Source organism: Triticum aestivum, chromosome 3D, assembly GCF_018294505.1.
Source record: "Triticum aestivum cultivar Chinese Spring chromosome 3D, IWGSC CS RefSeq v2.1, whole genome shotgun sequence".
Lineage (NCBI taxonomy): Eukaryota > Viridiplantae > Streptophyta > Magnoliopsida > Poales > Poaceae > Triticum > Triticum aestivum.
In genome coordinates, this window is record NC_057802.1 from 48,982,940 (window position 1) to 49,002,511 (window position 19,572).

Sequence of the window (19,572 nt, forward strand, 5' to 3'; positions counted from 1 at the left end):
TATAAAGAAACAAAAGAATCCAATATATATATATATATATATAAAGAAACAAAAGAATCCAATAATAATGCATTACTAGGAGAGGAAGAAGAGAGGAGCCAAAGCCCCCGGCGCGTCACCCGGATTCAAATTTCGAAGTTGAAACGAAACCCGGGTGGCCCCTCACACCCCCTCCCGTGGACCTCGCGCGGCCGCGGGCCCCGGCCCCGCTCCAGGTGGCCAGCATTCCCATTAATTAACTGACTGATTAGCCCGTCATCCCGTGGTTCCACGCGGTTTAATCCATCCATCTCTTAACCTCCAGCTGCCCCGCGACCCCGACGCGCCCATCGTTATCGTCGTCGTGGCGCGTCTGCTAGCTCCACTTCCACCCACCCACGTAAAACACGGGCGAGGGCAGCGCGGTCATTTCTCTCGGGGCGGGGCCCCACCTTCCCCATCACAGCACAGCAGGCCCCTCCCCCCTGTCGTCTTAAAGGCAGTCCACTTCGCTCGAGCACGATCGGGTTCAGTCACCAGGCCCGTGGACGGCAAGCACTCACTCCGCCGCTCCCCTCCCCTCTCCGCCAGCTCGTCGCCGGGCGGATCCCCATCTCCGGTAAATTTCCTCTCCCCTCCTCGCTCTGTTTAATCTGCTGGCCCGCGATCTAGCTACCTATCTCTCCAGGCGTGTTTTCTGCGGCGGGTTCTGCTGCCAGATGCAGGAGCCCGGAGACGGATCGACATGGCGGTGGCTCCGGTTGATTCCGCGGCCGACCTCGTCCGTTCGTTCGTTCGTCCGTCCGTCCCAGTCTAGCTCTTCAGGATCACTCGTTAACCGCTCGTTTGATCCGCGATTTCCTCCCCTTCGCTCGTTCCTCGGGCGGGGCCGCTCCAGATGGCGATGGGTGATGGTGTGCCTGCGTTGTTTTTTGCTTCCCACACACTCTCCATCGCGTAGTGCTCACTCCACGCCCGCCCCGTCAGTCCGTGAGCCCAGCGGAAGAAAAAAAAACTTCAACTACTACAGTAGTACAGTTCATGCATTACAGGACGCCAGGAGAGGAAAATATTTTCAGTTTTCGTCCCAAAGTAGTTCATTCTACTCCGCTTTTTCGTTATCCCTGCATACAAGGTTCGCTTCAGGTTGCTCAGATGTTGCCATTACAGAGTTTCCCTACCCAAGCAGGCACAACCAACCGTGGCATGCTTCCGGAACATTTCCTTCCTACTACCAGAGATCAGCCTGGTCTGCTAGGTTGGTTCTGGAACATGCATAATTGTGACCACCTTAGCTGTGAACCAAAAATAAAAGTAAAATTCAATTGGGTGGCCATTAGCTGGTGCATGTGCCCATTGACCCGCAATAGTTTTGGATTCATTTAAAAAAAAAAAAACCCTCGACCAACAGGGCACCAGTACCTGGTGGCATTGGCGTAAAGAAGAACAGCCATGCACCAGCCAATCCGCGATGCTGAAATTAATTCCGCACATTTTTGGATTCACGATCTTTACACGCATTCTCTCTTTTTTATGGCTATTAGTTATGGCCAGTTGTTTGTGTGAATGAAATTTTGCTCTAAAATTAGAAATAGCTAAACATGATTGGATTTCTTGCTGTGTTTGTCTGGGTCGACCTTGAGCGGGCGATGCAAATTATTTGTAATAACGCTTATTTGCATGCCTAGCTGTGCTCATGGTTACTTATTGCCATCTTCACATGCATGACAAAATTATTGCCAGCAAGAAATGGAAGTATTATACAATTTACTGAGATCCAAGATAGGTGTCTCTGTCCTGTCACGACTTGAAAAATGTACTAGTTGACAATACAATTTACTAGTTGAGTTGTCGTATGTTGATTCCTCTCCTCACCCCATGGCTGCATGTGTCCACCTAGGTGTAAGCCAGGCCATGTTTCGTGGTTGACAGACAAATGTTATTTTGTACTATTAAACTTGGCCGGCCTCAATTATTGGTTGAATAGAAGTTGACTACAGCTCAACTGCAATTTCAAATTTCACCTTAAACCCTGGCCTTTTGATCCGTGTGGGGTCAGGACAAATGTGACGTCCTTGCCTGTGATTGAATTTATTCTGAGTTCACTGAATTATGCTCTACTCTGACCTAACAAGGGGCAGGTAGCTGCCACATCTTTTGCGCTGTGGTGTGCGATAAGCTGTGAACCAAGTCCAGCCATGCTTCTATGATGAATTAGTTGTCCAACTAACATTGGTACCCACAATATTCAATCAATTTCGCTGTAATAGTTTTTCATCATTGGCTGATAATATCATGATTTACACATGAATAATGATAGGCTGCATCTTCTTGGTAGTTAATCAGTTTTCTGGTCCCTGCATTATGGAGGTTGCCTTGCATAGTCCTTTCCCTCTTCCTCTTGAATAGAGTGAACCAGTACTTTTCTGTACATAGGCGGTGCAGACCTTCATACTTCATACCATTCATGGTTTTTAATTTTATGCATTTTGGATATTTTCTTTCTTTCCATCTATTATTCTTATGGGTGTACTCAGGCCGTGCCTTCTTGTTTTCTGTTGTCACAAATACTTGCAATGGTATTCTGGTAATCTAGCCATAAGCTAACCTTGCAAGCGTCTTTTTTGTTCCCCCCCTAATTTCACCACATATTACGAGGAAAGTGTTTTTTTAATTGCAGTCTTGCAGATCACCCTTTAGCACAAGAGTCATCAACTTGTATGTTTCACATTCTCATTTTTGCCTCCATCTCATGATTAGGTCTACCTTTTACAAGATTCCCTATTTATCGTGAGAATGAAGCGCATGAGTAGAATGCCCACAAGGAAGGCCCATTCATGGTGGTGGGACAGTCATATTAGTCCCAAAAACAACAAATGGCTAGCTGATAATCTAGAAGGTAATGACTCTATTCTTGTTTCTTCAATTGCTTATGTACCAGATACTTCTGTCACTTGCTAGGAGTAGCTATCTTTAGCACCATGTCAATTTCCTTCTCTGATGTTTCATCCTGCAATCTATTTACACTTGCAACCTTTTCTGAACAAACAGAGATGGATAAGCAAGTTAAAGAGATGCTGAAGCTCATTGAGGATGAAGGAGATTCTTTTGCAAAGAAGGCTGAGATGTATTACCAAAGGCGGCCTTTGCTTGTCACCCATGTTGAAAATTTCTACCGCATGTATCGTGCTCTTGCTGAGCGTTATGACAATGTGACTGGGGAACTACGAAAAAACATGCCATCATCTCTCAAATCACAGGGCTCAGGTATATCTGAATCTGACTCTGAGGCACAGTCTACTCCCGCATCTCCTGAGTCTGAAAAGAAGACCTCAAAACAGAAGGGTAAAAAGGGAAGCGATGGATCATCATCATCTTCTTCTTCTGATTCTGATTCCGAGGTTGATGAAGTGAACCAAGAGAATGGCAATGGGATTACTCATGCACTGAACGAACGAGTTATTGAGCTAGAAGATGAGCTCAAGGAAGCAATGGAGAAACTTGAGGCACTCGAGGAAAAGAATATGCGGTGCCAATGTGAAAACCTTGAAGAGAAGTTGCTAACTTCACAATCAGAAATCAACAGCCTTCAGAAGGATCTTGAAGAAAAGGTCCGTTCATTGGAGAGTATCAAAGAAATTAGCAGTGAAAAGGAGGATTTGGAAGCTGCCGTTCTGGAAAACAAGAACAAGTTCGAGGAATTAAAAGGAGAGATGGCCTTAGCAGCTAAGCATCATGAGGCCCAACTTTCATATCGTGACCTTGAAATTGAGAAATGCAAGCGGGAGCTTGAGGAAGTATCTGAGAGGTATACCTATGGTAAGTCTACTCTTGAGACTGAAATCGGAGAGCTCCAAGAAGTGGTCAAGAACTTGGAAGGGAACTTGGCCAAACTGTCGGAAGAGAAGTTGCAGCTTGAGGCACAGGTTATGGACCTTGAACAAACATCTCACAGCCTAGATGATTCATCTGCTGAAATTAAGAAGCTACAGAAGGTAATCAAGGATCTGCAAGCAAGACTGGAAAATGATTCAAATGAGAAGAGAGTGCTCGAGGAACGTGCTATCGAGTTTGAGCAAGTTCATAGGGAGTTGGAGGATTCGAGGGCTGAAACAGTGGAGCTACAAACTAGAATTGAGAAACTCAAAGCTGATCTGGAAGGAGCACTTCAAGAGAAATTGATGTTGGAGGGCTGTGTCAAGGATCTGGAACATGCCATTGCTAGTAAGTTGGAGAAATCCTCTCTTGAGAAGTCCTCTCTCGATGCTGAGATCCTACAACTGTCAGAAGCTAATGCTTCTCTTGAAGACAAGTTGTCATCCACAGAGGCGCAGCTTAAGCAACTTCATGCCGAAAAGGCAGAAGCATCTGCTGAGAGTGAGAAGCTGATCTCTGGATTGAAGCAAGATATTGCCAATCTTAAGACAGAGCTCGAGTTAGTGTCCTCACAGAAAGCTGCAGTTGATAATAAGGTGTCTGGTTTGCTGAGTGATCTCACAACTTGTGATGAAAAGATGAAGGAGATGGATAGCCACTTGCATCAGCTGCACCTGGAGCATGTGCAAGTGATTGCAGAGGCAGATGCTGCACGGAAGTCCGTGGCAGAACTGCGTGCACGGGTGCGTGAGCTCGAGGAAGAGGTTGAGAAACAGAAGCTCATGGCCTTCGACAGCGCAGAGGGGAAGCGGGAGGCGATCAGGCAGCTGTGCTTCTCGCTCGAGCACTACCGCGACGGGTATCAGCAGCTCCGGCAAGTTCTTCAGGGCCACAAGAGGCCGATGGTGATGGCAACGTGATCAGCCAGCCAGCAGCTTGCTGGATCCTCTTCTCTCTGGATGCCTAAAGTCAGTATGTCAATGTAATGTAAACATCCCTTTCCCCTTCCCCTTTCTTCATGTAGCTTCGGTCTACTCCTTAGTAGTCTTGGTAAAGCTTGTGCTTTGTAGTTGCTTCAGCTACTGGTACTGTCTATTGTGTGTGATGTAATATATTATGGACCATTATGGCATTCCTTTTCAAAATCAATCTGCCTGTTGCTGCTGTGAGTCTGAAGATAATTTCTGTGTTTGCTCTTCCAAATGCTGATGAACTTGATGGTTAAAAACCTCATGACTATTTTTTTGCCATTTAATGAGCCTCATATGATCTGACATGAATTCACATATCTATCGTCTAATTCGCCTTTCCTGTTTATGGGATCTCCTTGTGCTGTTGTGAACTTGCCCTTCCATTTCTAAGAAGTCTGAAATACTGAAATTGTGTTTAAAGGGAAGCAGGACTAGTATAGGAGGAACTGAGAAGCAAGACCAGTTCAGAGATCACGGCAGAAATGATGGAGGTTGCAGCCATGACCACCTGTCTGCTGTCTCTGTCTCTCTGACCAGTCCATGCCTTGAGCTGCCGACCTTACTTTTCTCCATGATTTGCTCTACAAAAGCTTATATAGTGCACCTTGAAAGTTTTGGAGATGACTGCATTCTTGGGAGCTGCAAGAAATCTCAATTCTCTGGTACTAGAAACACGGCATAATTATCACAGCACATATCATACTGTATTTTGCAAATGCAGAACAGGGAGACAGCACACCCACTAAAATACAAGGAGATGTGTGCAGGGATTGGACCATTAGTTTAACTGATTCTTTTAATGCCCTGGAGATCAGGAATTCAGAAGCTTCACATGGCTAAGCGTCAGTTTTTATGGTCTGCACTTTACTCACCTGCAAGTTTCAGGCTTTCAGACTTCAGTTTCTTGCCCATTTAATTGGCCAACCTCCCTCATTGATGCCTGTTTAAGCCTGCTTACCCTACGATTCCTTGCAGTCAGTTAATTCTTTTCTTGAAGCCGCACCCGTCAGCCGTCCGATCCAGCGATCCAACGGTAGATCTCTTTTCCTTTTCTTTGACCTTTTTTTGTGTGAATAAAGTTCCTTTTCTTTGACTTCTGCATCCCCTTCAAACCCACTGCTATACAAGGCCACAAAACATTGCAACTGGTTAGTTGATACTTCTCTGTTCATAAGCAACTATTTACTTTCTGCATGCCCTATTCCTTCTGTTTATCTGTCAAGAAAACTTTGAGCAAAGGCCAAGTTTTGGAAGGTAACAAGGAGCAGCAAACCTCTCTTGCTTGCTACGATTTTGTTTCTCTTTTTTTACTCCTCTCTTTGCTTCTTCTGCTCATGCAATTTATTCATTTCTACGGCAAGAATTCAACCCCATCTCCTGCAGCCGTGCAATCTTGACCGCACGCAGCACATGGCTGGTGACACCATGTGACATTCATTTATTTCTTGCCTATTTTGTCCCATCCCTGTGCTAGCTTCCATCTCCCATTTTTTTTGCTTTTCTGAAGAGATTTTTCGAATCACTTCTGATTCGGTGAGGGCACTGTACCTACACCACGAGTGTGAACAAAAAGGTAGAGACTTTCTCTCTCTGGGCGCAGCGGTGGATCTTGGATCCTTCAGGTAGCAGTAATACGCATAGGAGTAGGAGTAGGTGGGCGGTGGTGCTTGCCTACTTGGTCATCTCATCTGCCACCGTCTCGTGCCCCTTTGCATCTTCCAAGGTTATCTCTCTGGACTGGAGACTCTCACGCGTTTGCTTCAAGCATTGACCCGAGCATAAATCTTCCAGCTACCTGTTCCTGGCCCCTTCTTGATTTCTTTCTATCCCCTGCCTCTCCGTGTAGTGCTCAGATTTGGCCAGCATGAAGGCATGAACAGAGCTGGCGCCTCAGGTGCAGGATCCTGACGACCTGCGTCTCTGAAGGGGGAGAGGGGCTTCTTTTCTCAGGTGAGATAGTGCTCTTGATGCTTCCTGCTCATCTGGAATCTGTTCCAGTTGTATGTTTCAGTTTCTTCAAGCCGTGTTTATTTCCTGTTTTTTGGAGAGATGGTTGCTCCCAAGATCTTGCAGAGTTTCTCCAGGGATGTTGTTCTCTTTTGATCTGGTCCTGGTTATACGGCCACCCCTGTTATCTCTCTTGATGCGACTGTACTATATCCACACGCTTATTTCTTCATGGATGGAACAGTAAAAGACGCCTGACGAATCATTGCTTTTCTGTTTGCTAAAAATGGGTTATCCTTGATATACCACAGTAAGAAAATATGCTGCTGATGTCTTGTTGCACATATAGCTTAATTTTATCCATTGACCTGATGATCTGACCAGATGCAATTTCTTGTTAGTTCATCACAGGTGAGATTTAAGCATTTATTTCTCGAGGACACGGTAGATTTCATACACCAATGTACTACTAGATGCTAATCGGACGCCGTTCGTAAAAACTGGAAATAATTTAGTATTATCCAACTAGCAAGGACTAGAATGAGTGGTTGCTGGCATTGTTGCCATTTACATGCTTATCCATACCTATTTTAGATTGATTGATTTATGCTGCGGTATAGTGTATTCATTTCGCAGCGCTATACTTCACCCTGATGTTTATGATTTGGGAAGTTCAACATATCATTCCTTATTTTTCTTCTTTGATTGAAGAAAGATATAGTTTTCATTTCTAACCATACACATTTTCATTTCCATTTAGTGCTTGAATCTGCTAAACTTCTAGCTCTCCTTGAAGATTTGTGAAAAATGAAGCCGCCTTTGGAAAGGAACCCATCCAGGAAGCGCCATTCATGGTGGTGGGATAGTCACATTAGCCCCAAGAACTCAAAATGGCTTGCAGAAAACCTCGAAGGTAAGCTGAGATTATACCTAGACAATTTCCTATATGATTTTTTTCTTAGTACTTGCTAGTAAACATATACTGTCAATGCATGTATAGGTACAGTACAATGTCTGATTGTATGTTGCACTGAAATGAGCATAAATGAATAATAATAAAACTAAGTACAAGTCTACAACACACTACTTTCTTAGCTTTCAGGTGCTTTTGATGTACATATGTTGTTAATGGTACAGTAGCAGCATCTGATTGTTCGTGGAGCTAATGACTAGGAATTGGCAGCTGAGTAAATGAAATACAGCAGAAGTTTTGATGGTTTTCCTGTTCTTTTAGGTTTTGGTGTGGTAGCCTTCTGTGACTGTTCATTGTGCATTTGCTTCAAGATTTAAGACGAGTGGTAAATAAGATTGTTGATGCTTCCATAGTCAAGTGAGATAAATGGTATACATATTTTAGTTTAGCAGAAATTGGCAGTGAGATAAACGGAAAAAATGTTGATACTTTCCTTGACAATTCCTGCTTTTATTTTTATTTATTTTTACTTTTGTTGCTCTTGCCTTCAAGCTTTTATTTTATTACTCATTTTACCGGATTGGGCAGATAGATTGTAGTCGAGTTGTTTGAGGTGTTGTCCATGCTACTGTTATCTGTTCTCTATGTTATCACTGTTATTCTTGTTAAAAGTAGCCTTATCTAAGCTTTCACTGAACTGAAATATGCAGAAATGGATAAGCAAGTGAAGGAAATGGTGCAGCTTATTGAGGAAGATGGCGACTCCTTTGCAAAGAAAGCTCAAATGTATTATCAGAGGCGCCCAGTGCTCGTCACCCATGTTGAGAACTTCTACCGGATGTACCGCGCTTTAGCTGAGCGCTACGACAATGTTACCGGTGAACTGCGCAAGAACATCCCTTCAAGGATGCAGTCCCAAGGATCGTTATCCGGCTCTGAGTTCGGTTCAGAGCTGCAAAGGTCGCCCACACCATCTCCTGAGCCACAGAAGTCCTGGACAAGGGAGCAGAGCCCTAGAGCCGCCGGTTTCGATTTCTTTCTGAGTAACAAGAGCAATGACTCACCATCCTCAAGGAAGGAGCCTGAGTCAGCTTCACAGTCAGAATCCGACATGAAGTCTGAGGATGGCGACGATGATGGCATTGCCTACACATTGCACCAGAGAGTTCTCGAGCTCGAGGACGATCTCAACGCCGCGAACCGGAAGCTGCTTGATGCAAACGAAAAGCTCGAGGTTTTCGAGGAGAAGAGCCTGAGGTGCCATTGCGATTATATGGAAAATGGAAATGGCTCCGATCATGCTCCCAAAATTACAGACATCAATGGAGAGTTCGCGTCAACTAAGGAGAGGCTACAATCTTCACAAGTGGAGATCAACACTCTCGAAAGGAGGCTCGAGGACGCCGCAATTTTATCAGAAGAGCACTCTAGGCTGCTGGAACAAAACAAGGGACTGGAAGCTGAAATCGTCAGTCTGAAGGAAGAAATGGCTTCAGCGAGACGGCGTTTCGACGACAAACTATCCGAGAGCGACGCCGAGATCAGCAAGTACAGGCAAGAGCTTGCTGCTGCATCTCAGAAGCTGCTGCAGGAGAAGTCCACCAACAGTGCAGAGGTGGGTAAGCTGCAAGAGACTATCCGGATCAGCAGTCGCGAGCTGGAAAAAGTTTCTGAAGAGAAATCTCTGGTGGAGCAGCAGGTGAAGGAGCTGGAGGAGGCGAACGCCGAAGCCGAAAGGCAGAGGCAGGAGCTCGTCCATGCCGCCGAAATGCTGTCGGAGGACAAGTTCAGACACGAAGCTGAGATCCTGACGATGCAGCAGAGCATCGAGGACCTGAAGCCGAAACTCGAGAGCATCGCAAGAGAGAAAACGCTGCTGAAACTCTGGTTCGCGGATCTGGAGCGTGTCGTGGAGCGAGGAAGGAGCGTCGTCATTCCCCCGGAATAACCCGGTTTCGTCGGGAAAATTCAGTAGCTAGAATTTAGTAAACTAGCAGTGCTATCTCTTTATTTTTTTGGCCTGAGATACAACATCATGCAAAACTGAGAAAGCCTACCATGGACATCAGTGTTGCCTTTTCTTGGATTATTTGTTGCACTGTGAGGTGATGGGTGGTGGTCATGGTGTATGAAACATTTGCACTGAACGCATTTCCTTTGGCAATAAACTGTGTCCGATGAGTGATGAGTGCATTTGGAGGCTAAGTTCTGAACTCCTAATGCCGCAGCTGTTGGTATCTAGCCAAGTGGCTTGATATTTTAGCCAGAATTAAACCATTCCTGGAGGCATCATCCCTTGCTCTGAATCCTGATGCTGTCATGATTCATGTCATCGACACGGCGCCCCAGCTTACAACCTCCACAGAACACAACACTGCGACTTTCATCGACGAGCTCTCAGCTTCATTTATCTAGCATGTCATATGTACTCCCTCCGTTTCAGTTTATAAGTCCTACACGTATACCCAGGTTGCCAATTTTATGACCCTAATATAAACTATATAACACAAAAATTATACCTTTTGAAAATAGAACATCTTTTTTTTTTGCGGGAACGAAAATAGAACATCTAAAGTTTATATAACAGGCGTATGATGTGAAAGTTCAGGAGGTTCCTTAATGATCTAGCAATCGTGGAGTCCCTTTTCTCTGGACGACGCTTAGCGTGGTCCAATGAGCGCTTGCAGCCAATACTCACCAAGATTGACCGATGTTTTTTCTCCATGTTTACATGATGAGTACTTGCAGTTCTTACCTCGAGTAAGACATTCTTTTCAACCTGAAAGTTAATATGCTCCTTATTTCCTTATTATCTCACTGGGATGTTGTGTTCAGAATCTCATTTCTATCTGAAAATATATCCAGTCTTGGTAGTGTAGTGATTACAGAAAGGCAGACTGTAAACTGTTATCCCTATATGCATAAACGAGAAATCATATTATTGTGCCTGGGAAATTGCACTGGACACTATGTCGTTCATTTTGGTTTATATGAACCGTGTAGTTTCTTCAAGTTTACATTGACTACTAAAGTATTGATCAGCGAAGTTACGCGCTTTCGTTATTCCCTGGAATAGTACTCCTTATTTGCTGGGTAATTTTGATCTCTCCCCATCCTCCGTAGGGCTGCTGCATGCTCAATTCCTGAATCACTGTTTTATTTGGAAAGGCAACGTTTGCGCACATACGTCTTGGCGTCAATTTGTCGTTTGAAAGAATCATTTTGGTTGTACAACCGAAGATGATTTCACCAAGTGTGAAGCATCTTGTTATTTTTAATTGCACAAGTGTAGTTGATCAATAATCCCATACCTGCTCTATGTTTTGGTTTTCTGAATTTGCAGGGAATGGGCATTCTGCCATGAAATCGAGGGGTTGAAGATGTTTCCAAGTGACTTAAAGATGAAGAGCTTGTACTTGATGGAAGACGTTGCTGGCGTCTAGACACCTTATTACAACAGTTGTATATCAAGCAGCTGCTTCTCTGCAAGATATTTCAAGTATTTAGTCTAGTTGCAATGCCTTCGAGTCCATGGCTGGAGCTGTTACGGCGTTCGTTTGTTGGCCATCGAGAATTCTTGCAATGCATGGGTGTGTGTTAAATTAGAAGGCCTCTAACATAGGCCATTTGTTTCTCACATTTTTATTTACGTCCATCATCTAATCTACCTTGATCATGTGTCCTATTTAAACCTAACTTAAAAGAAATGAACAAAATGAAGTCATTCAGCATTCAAGCCAATAACCAAACTGCTGTAATTCCCTTTTCGAAGCAAAAACTTTTGTCCATAAGCACACTGTAGTTACCTTGAAATTAAGGAGATATCACCCATAAATACAAAGGGAAAAAATGATTAAAATCTCCAAAATTCCTGAATATCCCGTCAGTCATGTTGGCAAATGACCAGCATCTCTACTCCAGCTCCCAATTTTATTTTATTTTGCCAAAATTACTTTCAAGGTGAACGATTGGTGGCAGCAAATGCTTTTCTGATGAAGAAGCGACATAGATAGATTTACACTTGGCTCAAAGTTCTGTCCGTGCCTTGAATGAGATCCCAATTTACCAAGCATGCTATACAATACTATATGATCTCCCACACATTGTTAATTAAACAAGCATTACTGTCTATGGTCTCCTTTTCTTTGTACCTGGATTCTCCAGCTAGCTTAACACTAGCACAACAGTTGGAAAACTGCCATCAAACAATTATTTGGTCAGCGGCAAATCTGAATACTAGCTGGGATGCTCCAGAATAACACCAGGGAGGTACAATTTACAGTGCGTTTCATCAAACCACAGGATGGTACCTACTAATTAAGTTGACTTAACACTAGGCTAGAGTCAGTACTACTTGCTGTAAACAGGGAGCAGAAACAAAGAGCAGCAAGAGTAAACTGAACTGATAGCAAATTAAGTCACAGCATGCATGCACGCACACATACATAGTCAAAAACACTAGCTAGGTGGAGTTGAGCAAGTCAAAATGACTTACTGAGTCATTCAGAGCACCGCCTCGATGCTCAGCTGCTTCTTAAACATGTAACGTTTGGACTTGTGCTTAATCATAGGAAGGCCACGAATCATCCCTTTGCCTTTGCTGCCGTTGTTGGCATTGTTGCCATCGTCTTTGCCGGTACCATTGTTGCCACTATTGTAGTTGAAATTGTCTTTGTTGGCGCCATTGCCATTGCCATTGCCGTACACTACCTCCATACCAGTAAAGAGGGCAAATTTCATGTCATTAAAGAAGTCAGCAAAGAAGAACCTGCCTGAGCCGAGGCTGATGATCTTGGAGTCGCACAATTCATTCGGCTGCCACTCCTCTGGCAGGTCATCATCCTCCCAGATCCGCAACTTCTCTGGTAGCGGCTCCTCCCCTCTGACAACGCCGGAGAGGTCGACAGCGATGGGGAGGCGGCGTGAGAGGCCAAACCAGAGCCCGAGCTCCGGGACGTACTCCGCTTTGCCATTGAACGGCATGATCCAGTCGCCAGCCTTGCTCCACTCGCGAGTCGCGGTGTGGAAGCAGTAGGTGCCGGTGCCCTCTGCGCCGGAGATGGAGAAGCAGATGGTGTCACCGCCGACAAGGGCGTGACCGTAGACCAAGGCGTGCTTGTGGTGGATGATCCACGGGGCAGCGGGAGGATGTCGCAGTGCCAGGACCTCACTACTAGAAAAAGGCTTACCAGTGGCGCACCAGTTTTGCGTACTAATGGCGCATTACTGGTGCGCCACTAGCATCACGCCATTAGTAATTTTTACTAATGGCGCACCGCTGGTGCGCCATTAGTATCTGGTACTCTAATGGCGCACCGGGCCGTGCGCCATTAGTATAGGCCACGGTGCGCCATTAGTATGCCTCCCAGGGGCCATATATACCCATGTGCTTTGCCATACTAATGGCGCACTGCAGTGTGATGCGCCATTAGTATCATTCGGCATACTAATGGCGCACTGCTGGGTGATGCGCCATTAGTACCCTCTGGCATACTAATGACGCACTGCCCTGGGATGCACCATTAGTATCCTTTGGCATACTAATGGCGCACGTTGGTGTGATGCGCCATTAGTATGTATATTAGGGATTATTATTATTTTTTCTGATTTTTGCACAGATTACAAAATATATTATTGGACAGAAAATAAGCAGCAGGACACAGCAACAGCAGATTCATCGAATACAATAGAAGATTAGTCTCCGAATACAATTCATCATATTAGCCTCCGAATTCAAAAGACCGAACGGAGATAGAACATTACAAGTCTCGAGACCGCGAGTAGCGAGTTTGTCTTCACATTACAAGTCGATATCGATCATCTAAACTACCATCACATAGAAGAGAGATGCGGTCATCACGATGAGCATCATCGCGATGAAACTGGTCTTCATCCGGTTCCTCCAACGCTCCCTCCTCTCTCCCGCTAGATAGCGCGTGTATCTAGATTCCGCCTCCGCCCTAGTGGTGTACCCTTTGTAACTGTTACCGCTGAAACGGTGAACCTGTCTCCGACACTCCTCCCAGTCGTCGTAGACTCCGGGAACCTTACCCTTGTACACGACATACGACGGCATCTCTATGCACTAGGCAAACAACAGACAATACATAAGCAATATATAAGTATGCAACAAAAGGATCGGAAGAGAAAAGCAAGACATCCATAGCACGATTCATGGTCCTACTAACAAATAGCATCGATTACATCTAAGTTGAACGACTGTCCAAACCAAAGAGACATACAAGTTCACTACAGTTTAATTACAACATGAGCTAATGAATGTTTCAGAACTACACATAGCATCACAACTTTCGACTCGACTCATGGGACCGGAGCGTGGATGAAGCCGCCGTCTGTCGTGATGGTCATGAAGTCACGGGCGTTGTCAGCCTGCATTTGTAGCGTTGTGTCTATCTCGCTGTTGGATGGTTGAAATTTGAGGTAGAACTGCCCCGAGGTACGAAGGACATCTTGATGGATGATTTCTGCAAACTCCGACTGGATGCGAAAGAATTCTTGTCGGATGTCCGCGTCCTGGATTGCCCCAAGCTTGCGGCCCAATCTTTGAGATTATTTGGTAGGAGAAGGTGATTATGGTCCCGCACGATCGCCCGCATGTGATGGAGGGCGTAGTAGGCATCCTTCTGACCGCCAGGCGGCTGCTTGACGCAGGGGAACGTCGTATTGTGGGTGAACACGTGCCTGCCGTACCTACGAACTGGCCTCTTAAAGGTGCCTCCAGATGCGGCGTAGCCGGGGAGAGCATCATCAAGAACTTTCTTGATATTTGTGTAGTCTATCTTGGAGTCACGGTCCGGGTCGAGATACGTGGCCATGGAATATTTCGGGCTTAAGAGGATGAGTGTGCAATGTGTGTCACTGCACAGAACACGGAATGTTAGAAAAAAAAGAACGATCGAAATCTAAGAAATCATATGTTACGGGGCGGTTAGGAGATGACTTACTCGGGAAAGTAAGGCACGAGGAAGTTATCCTTATCTGGGTTTGCCAGAATGACGCCTTCAAGGTGTGAACTCGCGACTTGCCGGTCCCCAGCGCTGCCCAAGATCTTGGCACACATGTAGAAGGGGTCGACTATCACAATGTCCGGGGTCTTGTCTCTAATGATCCGCATCTCCATCCTCAGCGAAAACAGCCGAACAAAGGTGTAGTGCAGCGGATGAAGGTTAAGCATAGCAAAGATGTCATCAAATCACAGGACGATCGTACCCCCGACGGCGCTATCCACAAAGCCCTTGCCCTCTGGCACCTTGGCCACGAAAACCGGGTATGCCACATCATTCTCTCTGAGACGCCGCTTCTCCAAAGAAAGAACACTGTCATGCAGACTCCGCATAGCACCGGTTGCAGCATTGAGCATATTTGTCGGTAGCATCGGCCTACCCGCCACATGCACCCTCCTCGAGATATCCTTAGGTGAAGGTGGTCCGTCCTGAGCACGGATCGTACTCGGTGCCGGTTGGCTCGCACTGGCGCCCTTGTTAGTCTTTCGTTTCCGTCCCTTCTTCTTGATCTGCTGTAATGGGATCGAGTTCTGCTCACAGACCGCCTTCTTGAGCGTGTTGGGGCTGATAATATTTGGCACCTCAGCTATCTGAGGCTCGGTGAAGGCGGCAACTGGAGGCGTCTCCTGAGAACTGAACGCCAGACGACGCCTGTTGCAATTGGGTTTCTCCGCCGTACCAGCTAGATCGTGGTCGTCTTTTTGAGGGTTGGGTTCTTGAGAAGGAGGCCCGCAGAACTCGTCACCGTACCCATGCTCGGCAAATTCTTATCGCCGTTGGTAAATGTACCGTCGTCGTTGTCGTCGTCGTCCGGATCCTGTGCCATATGCATGTTCGGATCCTGTGCCATAGGGATGTCCGGCAGGTCCGGTAGCGTTGCGGCGTTCTTGCCATGGCTTGGCGCTGGCACGACTGGCGGTCTTGTCTGCGGGGTGGTGTCCCCCGCCCCCAAACGAATCTGGCTCTTCGGCCAAAGCAGGGGCCAGCTTACACAGGCGCTGAGGGTCATCACATCATCTTCGTCGGCCCCAGCGGGTCGAATCGGAGGTAACAACTCGTCGCAGCCTGGCAGTACCCGAACCAGTTCAACCCTATAGAAGGTGGGTGGCATCGGATTACCGTGGAACACGCGGTTGCCCGGTTGAACGATTCTGCCCTTGGCGACATCGACCAACTCGCCGCCCACGAAGTGCAGGAGAGTGCAAGGAACATCGGTGGCGCCCTGCGAAAACATGTAGGGCGTCAGGGATGCCCAATCAAAGGCAAGGAGATGAAGTCATCGGCCGAGAGGCTTAGTTACCGTGATGCCGTCGAGCTCGGCTAATGTCGAGGCACCGCCAACGGCGGGCGTGCGCGTGCAACTGACGGAGGGGCCGCTTGCTGGCGAGGTGCCGGCCGGCGTACACCCAGGTGCATTAAGCTCCAATGCCCGTGCCGGCGCCGGAGACACGAATACCGCCTCCGCCGGAGACACCAATGGCGCCGCCTGTGCGTTGTGCGAGTTGCTGGCCGTGAAGCTGGGAACCGGGGAAGGCCCCTGTTGGCCGCCCGCAATCCACGTCGTCAGCCCCTGAATCAAGGTAGGCACAATGGCGGTGAGCGTCGTTCCCAGTTGTTGCTGCACTTGCTCTTGGACAATCTCCGGAATCCGCGCCACTTGTGCCTTGAGTTCTTGAACCTCGCGCGACTGGCTTTCCGAGATGGTCTTTTTCTCCTTTCGCCCACCAGCGGTATAGTATGATGACCATTTTGTGGACAAGCCTTTGCCGGCCACACGACCAGCTGCCGACGGCTTACTGAGCTTATCCTTATTTTTCATTACGTTCAACGCCCTATTTAAAGGGGTGTCAAAAGGGGAGCTCTGAGATGACCCCGCGCTACTGCTTTCAGCCTCCTGCGGAAGGAATGTGAACCATTTAGAAATTTGGCTTCATTAACTAGAATGCAACCATATATGTAGCTAATTACGCGGGGGTGTATTCCTTACCAGAACTTTCTCAAGCGCCTTGGTCTTCGGATCCGTGGTAAGCTCCTTTGTTACCGGGTCCTCCTTGTACCGGGCCCTGACAAAGTTCCTGGTCTGCTCGTCAGTTAATTTCTCGAAGCGGGGCGGTAGGCCTTGCTCGGCACGCTCCGCGTCCTCCTTGTCCCATATAGGCTCCGCCACTCTATAACCGCCGGGACCGAGTTGGTGCACCCCTAAGTTCAACTGCCGCATTTCTTTCCCCCACTGACTTGATTCGGAGGTTGCGCTGCTCTCGCACTTGATCTTGAACTCCTTGTAGTCATCTTCGCTCATCAAAGGATATTTCGCCTTGATCTTCTCATAACTATCACCTTTGTCAATCATTGCCTTCACCGTGCTTCTCCATGTAGACAGGGCCATGCTCATCCTCGTGAGGGCGGCACTGTTCACTTTATTCCCTGAGAGGCGTGTGTTTGCAAACTCATTGGGGAACTTGTATCGTTCGTGCAGCTTTGTGAAGAGGAGGCAGCGCAAATTCCCTCGGTCCTTATGCCTTAGGTTCTCGGTGTTGATCGAGACGGTGCTCCGGAGAATGCACCCGAGCTGAACCGAGTACCCCTTGACTACATGTTTGGGCGCCGTTGGATGCCCGTCGGAGTTCACTTCAGTAAATTCCTCCTTGACGGTGCCGAGCATGTTCGGGCGCCGGTCCTTCCGTTGCCTCTTCGGTTGGCTACCATCTGTGCGTGCGCCGCCATCATCAGTGGTGGCATCCTCGGCGGCACCATCAGTGGTGTCATCATCCCCGACCCCACTAGGGGTTGTGTAGTCAGGATCGGTGTCTTCCGCGGCATCGTCCCGATAGCGGTGAGGTTCTTCCTCCATCTCCTGGGACAGCTCCCAGAATTGCTTGCCGCCCGAACCGCCGGCCTCATCGTTGTGGGCCATGTTTCGCTCTAAATAGGAAAAAAGTTTGGTCAAAAAGTTGGTTATTGTCAAGGAACAAGATCATGGTCTCATCATTTAGGGTTTGTCGACACCGAGGCATCCTAAAAGCTAATCTTTTATCATTTAGGGTTTGTCGACGCCGAGGCACCCTAAAAGCCTAAGCGTACATCATTTAGGTTCTCATCGACACCGAGGCACCCTATAGAAGCCAAGGTTTCATCATTTAGGGTTTGTCGACGCCGAGGCACCCTAAATGCTAAGTTAAGTTTTCATCATTTAGGGTTTATCGATGTCGAGGCACCCTAGGTTGGGGCTAATCACTTGGCTCTATTGCCACCTATGTTGGGTTTATCATCTGGGGTTTATCGATGCTAAGGAGAATTCTAAGTTGGGCGTAATCACTTGGCTCTATTGCCACCTATGGTTTAATGCAGCAAGAATGGCGGGGCAGTCGATCCTACTTAACTAAGTACTAAGATACCCCGGCCCATGCATTAGTCGCAAGTACCCCATATGTCCTATTTTTAGCAAAGTCATGCTAAATCTCATAGGGAAAATTTCAGCATGACCTTTGCTGAAAATAGGACATATGGAGTACCCGAATTTGCCGGAACGGAAGTTAATCGACATTCTAGCAAACTCAAGGGCCTCTCGGGGTACCTGCAAATTCATCACGACACAATGGTCGGAGACAAAACATGATGGGCAGGCCAAATACTCATGTCACAAGTAATTCAGAGGCATCACAATAAAGCAACACCCTGCACTAGCCTAAAAACAAGTGAAGTTTCACCCATATAAGAACAACTTTATAAAATAAGAGAAGTTGCTAAATTTTTTGTATCCTTCATACACACTGGAGTACAATGCTTTATAATGTTCCATCATCATTACAGAAATCCAAGAAACACATGGTCTTGAGGATATTCTTTATGACTGATTGTTTCAGTTTTACATGCAGATTTTGACCAAAAAACACATGGTCTTTTTAACAGTTTTCAGTTTGGACAGAATACTGAAAACTACAGTTTGGACAGAATTCCTAACACTTTGGTCTTCTAGTTACAAAACAAAACTGACATAATTCTAGATGCCATAACTGAATTTTCCTTTGGCATCTAAAAACTGACATAATTTGGATAATTCTAGACCAACTGGCCTCTGTGAATGTCTAGTTCATTTTCCAACATATGAGATGAAGATCTAAGTGGTCAGCTACTTGATAGTGTTATAGGATATAATATAAATGAAAATTAATTTTAAGATAGAAAAATAATAATTTCGGTGACCCCTGCCAATACAACTAAAGAATATGACAAGAAAATAACTATAGTATAAGTTGGCAGTAATTTTGCTAAAAAAATTGCATACAAACTAAAGAATATGACAAGAAAATAACAATATACACTTTTTGCTAAATTTGGAGTTACTTCCTATAACAGTGATGATGACAGAGTAGTGTAAAGTATATTCTCCTAGCAGTATGTTCCATCTTGTAAAAGAAAAGGAAAGAAAAATTGTTTTCTAGGCATAAAAAAGAGACCTTTTACAGTACAACAAGTTATTTTGGACCGTTTATTTTTTTGATCTAGTGACCCAGATTTGCTAATACTACACCAACAATTGTTTTCTAGGCTAATACTACATCAAGCAAGCAGAGTGTTGAATGATGGTGACAGAGCTCTAGAGTTCACATGACACTTCCGTTAGTTCATAGCAGTAGCACAGAGGAAGGAGGAAGGAGGAGAGGTACCTGGTCGCCGGAGGGGTCGAGGTCGGGGTCGGGGCCGCGGTCGAAGGAGAGCAGGGGCCGGTGGCGAAGGACGGCAGGGGCAGGCGGGATGGGCGCGTCGGGGCCGCGCTCGCCGGCTGCTGCAGGGGCCGGAGGAGGCCCTCGCTCGTCGGAGGGAGGAGGAGAGGAGAGGAGCGGGCGGCGCGCGCTCGGCC

General features: G+C 46.5%; 2 protein-coding genes and 1 pseudogene across 2 annotated transcripts; 2 read left to right on the top strand and 1 right to left on the bottom strand.

Annotated features, from left to right (window-relative positions):
- The first annotated feature begins 384 nt into the window (after positions 1-384).
- On the top strand, positions 385-5,004 carry LOC123077305 (protein NETWORKED 4B). The gene is made up of 3 exons (XM_044499556.1): positions 385-598; positions 2,740-2,878; positions 3,031-5,004. Exons 2-3 carry the CDS (start codon positions 2,776-2,778, stop codon positions 4,773-4,775), a joined length of 1,848 nt encoding a protein of 615 aa, XP_044355491.1. The 5' UTR covers positions 385-598; positions 2,740-2,775; the 3' UTR covers positions 4,776-5,004.
- A 1,568-nt stretch (positions 5,005-6,572) lies between these two features.
- LOC123077306 (protein NETWORKED 4B) lies at positions 6,573-9,867 on the top strand (the record flags this gene model as incomplete). Its single annotated transcript, XM_044499557.1, is given in 3 exon segments — positions 6,573-6,776; positions 7,534-7,686; positions 8,397-9,867. Coding segments are annotated over 2 exon segments (1,344 nt in total). The 3' UTR covers positions 9,635-9,867.
- Positions 9,868-12,189: 2,322 nt separating this feature from the next.
- The window catches only part of LOC123076131 (uncharacterized), a 12,624-nt pseudogene continuing 5,241 nt past the window's right edge, over positions 12,190-19,572 (bottom strand).